Here is a 4913-nt window from a genome sequence, read left to right as displayed (position 1 = left end):
ATTAAATGTTTACAGAACCAAGTCCTCAATGTAGTTGCTTAACTGTTTCGAAGAACCAGCTCCTTAGGAGAAAGAATCAGCTCCTCCTGAGTGATACTTGTACGTCTGTAAAAGACACTAACTTTATCTTAAAGTTACCAAGGTTCGGGTTTGGTGGAAGATGTCTACTATAAGTAATAAGGGTCGTTGCTTAAGAAGATATGGATAATTCAGTTACAGACTAAAGTCCAAAAGCATATGGAATCCTTAGAACAGTAGGAGTCGTATCAAAGAGGAAGCTGGCTATGAATAGGACTCCTAGAAGATCTCAAGTTGTGTTTTAAATAGGATCGACTTTGGATTTCTAACTATCCTTTTACATATCAACTAAAGAGTCATAAGTTGTTTACTTGTATTGAGTACTTGTCTTGTATTCTTCCCGAGTCAGTCTAGTGAATGTGTTTTAGGTAATTGAGTTGTAATCAAGTGTCATAAACAATCAGTGAGTTGTGTGAGTATTTTGCTTTACAAGTTAGAGTAACTTGTGAATCAAATAGGAGTAGTAGGAGTACTGGAGAGTATTTGATTACAGTCTTATAATTGATACATTTGGCTCAGTGTTCTAGTAGAGTTAGAGCTGAAAATCCTACGTGGTAGGTTGTGGTTTTTTTACCTTTTGAGTCGGGTGATTTTTCATATAAAAATTATTGTGTTCATTTTATTGCTTGTTTGCTTTACCCTTAAGGAACACGGTGAAGAACCAAGTTCTTTAGTAATTCATATGGACACTCAAACTAACATATCTCATGTGAAAAGAGTCATATATATCTAAAGTAATGGTAGTAATAGCGCATATAACTACCTACACGTACGCTTGTATAACACTAACTTGGTTAGCCCTTCTTACTGTAGAAATCCACCATTGTTGAGTGGAAGAAGCTCACTGAGAGAATCGAAGAAGAACTATTACAGCTGTACAAATGAATTAATTACGTGTTAATTTCTACACCCCCCCCCCCTCCTTCAAGCTAGGTGTGGTAAAAATGTTCAGAACACCTAGCTTGGACATCAAATGATAGTGTTGAGTAGTTCCTAGTCCTTTTGTGAGCAAATCTTCTTCCTGTTCTTCCGTTGGCACATATGTTGGATGTATCAATCCCTGTTGCACCTTTTCCCTCACGAAATGGCAATCTATATCTATATGTTTCGTTCGTTCATGAAACACTAGGATGTTAGCTATCTGCATGGCTGTTTTACTGTCTGTATGAAGTTGAATTGGAGTAGCAACCTTTATTCCCAATTCTCTGAACATTCCAACCAACCATATCAACTCAGACACAGTCAAGGCCATGCTTCTATACTCAGATTCTGCTGAACTCCTTTGCATTGTGGCTTGCTTCTTAGATTTCCAAGATATTAGTGATCCAACAAACTTCACAAGGTACCCAGTGACTGATTTTCTGGAGTTAGGACAACTTTCTCAGTCTGAATCACAATGTGCACTAAGAGTCATGTCCCCAATTGCACTCATAAGAATCCCAAGCCCTGGCTCATTCTTCACATATCTGACTACCCTGTATGCTGCTTCAAGATGAGACTGCTTGGGAGCTTGAATAAATTGACTTAGAGTCTGCACACTATAAGCAATATTGGGTCTTGTCAAGGTCAAGTATAAAAGCTTTCCAATCAACCTCTGATAGCTCCTCACATCTGCTAGTGTTGGATCATTGTCCAGATGACAATGTTCATCATACTCAACAGTTGTAAGTTGTTTATTTTGTTCCATTGTTGTAATAGTAGGCTTGGCACCAGACAGTCCCAATTCTGCTGTAACTTCTAGAGCATACTTCCTTTGGCATAAAAGAATTCCTTTTGCAGACCTGCAAACCTCAATGCCCAGAAAATATTTCAAGTTTCCTAGGTCTTTAATCTTGAAAGCCTTGTGTAGTGTGATCTTGCTTCTTGAATCATTGTAGTGTCATTGCATGTGATTAGAAGGTCATCAATATATACAAGTATAATAACCTGTCTTCCATTCTCCTCTTTGATGAACAAGGAGTGATCATGTTTGCTTTGTATAAAACGTGCTACTAATAGAGCTTCTGTGAGTTTCAGGTTATATTGTCTTGATGCTTGCTTAAGTCCATATAGTGATTTAAGCAGTCTGCAACCCTTAGAAATCCCCCCTTGGCTGCTGAAACCAGGTGGCAATTGCATGTAAACTTCTTCTTCAAGATCACCTTGAAGAAATGCATTGTAAACATCCATTTGGAAAAGAGGCCATTGATGCAGAGCAGCCAATGTAATGACTGACCTCACTGTGACCATTTTGACAACTGGAGAAAAGGTCTCCTAATAATCTAGACCTTCTTGTTGGCTGTAACCCTTGGCAACAAATATTGCCTTGAATCTCTGAACTTCTCCATTGGATCTGTACTTAATTTTGTATATCCATTTGCACCCAATGGGCACCTTACCCGTAGGAATATCAACTATCTCCCAAGTATTGTTCAGCACCAAGGCATCCATTTATGTCTTCATGGCTTCAACCCATCTTGGGTCCTTCATGGCTTCTGTGTATGATGTAGGTTCTATTTCTTGTGAGGTAGCAGTTAAGTAAGATTGATAAGTAGCTGACAAGGCACTATAGTTCACATAGTGGGATATTGGATATGTACAGGTGGATGATGATGCTCCATTGATTGGGCACACATTGTATTACATCCAAAGAGGTGGCTTGGAACCTCTGTTGGATCTTCTGAGTTGTACAGCTTGAACTTCCTCAGTGACTTCATTAGCTGGTGTCTGCATATTATGATCAACCTCTGCATCTGATAGTTGTTCACCATGATCTGGATCAGCTCTTGTGAAATTGTTCTCTTGTTGTATCACTTCATGACCATGCTCAATAGCTTGGTTGACTGCATCATATCCTTCTCCTAACATATATAGTTGTTGTTGATGCAAAGAGTAGTCTTCCTCTTTTGATTTCAGCTCTAAGAACATAGGATCTTGTTGTGTATCATCCTTCCCCAGTTGAAAAGGAAAAATGTCTTCCTTGAATATGACATCTCTACTAACAAAGAACTTCCTTCTCCTTAAGTCATACAGTTTGTATCCCTTCTGAGATACTGAGTATCCCATATGAACAGCAGTGATGGCTCTAGAAGAAAATTTGTCCCCCTTTTCTGTCACTGTAGCAAAACACAGACAACCAATAGTTCTTAGGTATGTCATATTAGGTACTCTCTTATGAAAAACCTCATATGGAGATTTCCCTGCTAGAACTGAAGAAGGCAGTCAATTAATAAGATATGTTGCAGCCAATACACAATCTTCCCAGAATTGCAAAGGAATGCTGCCTTGAAATAGCTGAAATCTATATCTATTACAACTACCTAAGCTTTAAATTACCCAAAACCTGGTGTCACAGTGTCACATACCGTCTAAGACTGTTACATACAAAGTCTGAAGAAATAACAGTACACTGTTTCTGAATAAAAGGAAAATGAAATCTCAGATCCCTCGCCACCTCTAGGACATGCCTATGTCTTCTTTCCACTACTCCATTCTGCGGTGGAGTATGTGGACAGCTGCTTTGATGCAAAATACCATTATCTATCAAATAATCTTGACATTCATAACTAAAGAACTCTGCACCATTGTCAGTTCTTAGCACTTTAACATTCTTGCAAAACTGTGTATATACCATTTTAAGAAAGGATTTTAACACAACAACAGTATCATTTTTCAATTTCATTAGAAAAATCCAAATTATCTTGGAGTGATCATCAACAAGAGTCAGAAAATATCTATTTCCATTATATGTAGGCACTCTATATGGACCCCAAATGTCTACATGAATCAAATGAAATATTTCTTCAGCTCTATTGCTACTTAAAGGAAATGGTTTCCTTGTATGCCTAGCTAAAGGACACACAGTACAATTATTGAGTTCACAATCAGAAAACTTCTTGCCTTTAAGGAAATCTAACTGCTTCATGACTTTAATTGGCACATGCCCAAGCCTTCTATGCCAAGTAGTGAAGTCTGCTTGCATTCCTTCTACAAGACAACTACTGATCCTTTGTGCCATTTTATTTCTGTTGCACCCTTTAGGAATCAGTAGATAGAGACCACCCTTCTCCTTACCAATCCCCTTCACTTTCCCAGTGTATAGGTCCTAAAATACACAAAATATTTGGAAAAAACTAACTGAGCATTGCAGCTCCTTAGTTAATTTTGACACAGACAACAAGTTGTATTTAAAGTCAGGCACACACAACACATCATGTATCATATCATAATTTGTAAGTTTGTAACTTCCTTTGCAAATGATAGGCATTGTCTTACCATTTGGGAGGTTCACATTACCTTTACTTGAGTCAGGTAATCCAGTCATTGTTTTCAACATATCACTATTAGATGCCAAATGGTCAGTGGCACCAGTATCTACAATCCAGTAATCAAACAGATCCTCTAGAGATTGAGAATTAGCATTACCAACCATATTTGCTACATGTTCCTCTGATTTGTCCTTGCTTATCATCTTCATGATCTGGTTGTATTGCTCATCAGTAAAGAAGTTGATCATTCCTTGACTCATCCTTGCATTATCCTGATTTGCAACAGCATTTTTGCTAGAACTGCTATCACTCATAGCCATGTTAGCTTGCCTATACTGCTGTGATTTCTTCCCCTTGAAACCAGATGGATATCCAACATTGTAACATGTATCTCTTGTATGTCCTTTCTTTTGACAATACTCACAGTATAAATTATTGAACCTCTTAAACTTTGACTGACTATCTCTAGAACTCATAAGAGCATTAGAATCATTTACTTTATTTGTCACATTAGCATATGAATTATTCTCAAATACTCTTTTCTGATTTTCTTTATTTATTAGCATTGCATAGGCACGTCTGACAGAA

The 4913-nt window shown here is 37.7% G+C and overlaps 1 protein-coding gene across 1 annotated transcript; it reads right to left on the bottom strand.

The window, feature by feature from the left end:
- Positions 1–1459: 1459 nt before the first annotated feature.
- Positions 1460–1765, bottom strand: LOC138871177 (uncharacterized mitochondrial protein AtMg00240-like). Its single transcript, XM_070149044.1, has one exon. It carries the CDS (start codon positions 1763–1765, stop codon positions 1460–1462), a length of 306 nt encoding a protein of 101 aa, XP_070005145.1.
- Between the last annotated feature and the right edge of the window lie 3148 nt (positions 1766–4913).

This window comes from Nicotiana sylvestris, chromosome 6, assembly GCF_000393655.2.
Source record: "Nicotiana sylvestris chromosome 6, ASM39365v2, whole genome shotgun sequence".
Taxonomy (NCBI): domain Eukaryota; kingdom Viridiplantae; phylum Streptophyta; class Magnoliopsida; order Solanales; family Solanaceae; genus Nicotiana; species Nicotiana sylvestris.
Note: the sequence above shows the minus strand (reverse complement) of the source record. Positions and strands in the feature narration are given on the sequence as shown.

What these genes read in the sequence shown, in the direction of transcription:
- LOC138871177 (XM_070149044.1), bottom strand. Translation starts at nt 1,765, where the DNA reads ATGGAACAAAATAAACAACTTACAACTGTTGAGTATGATGAACATTGT.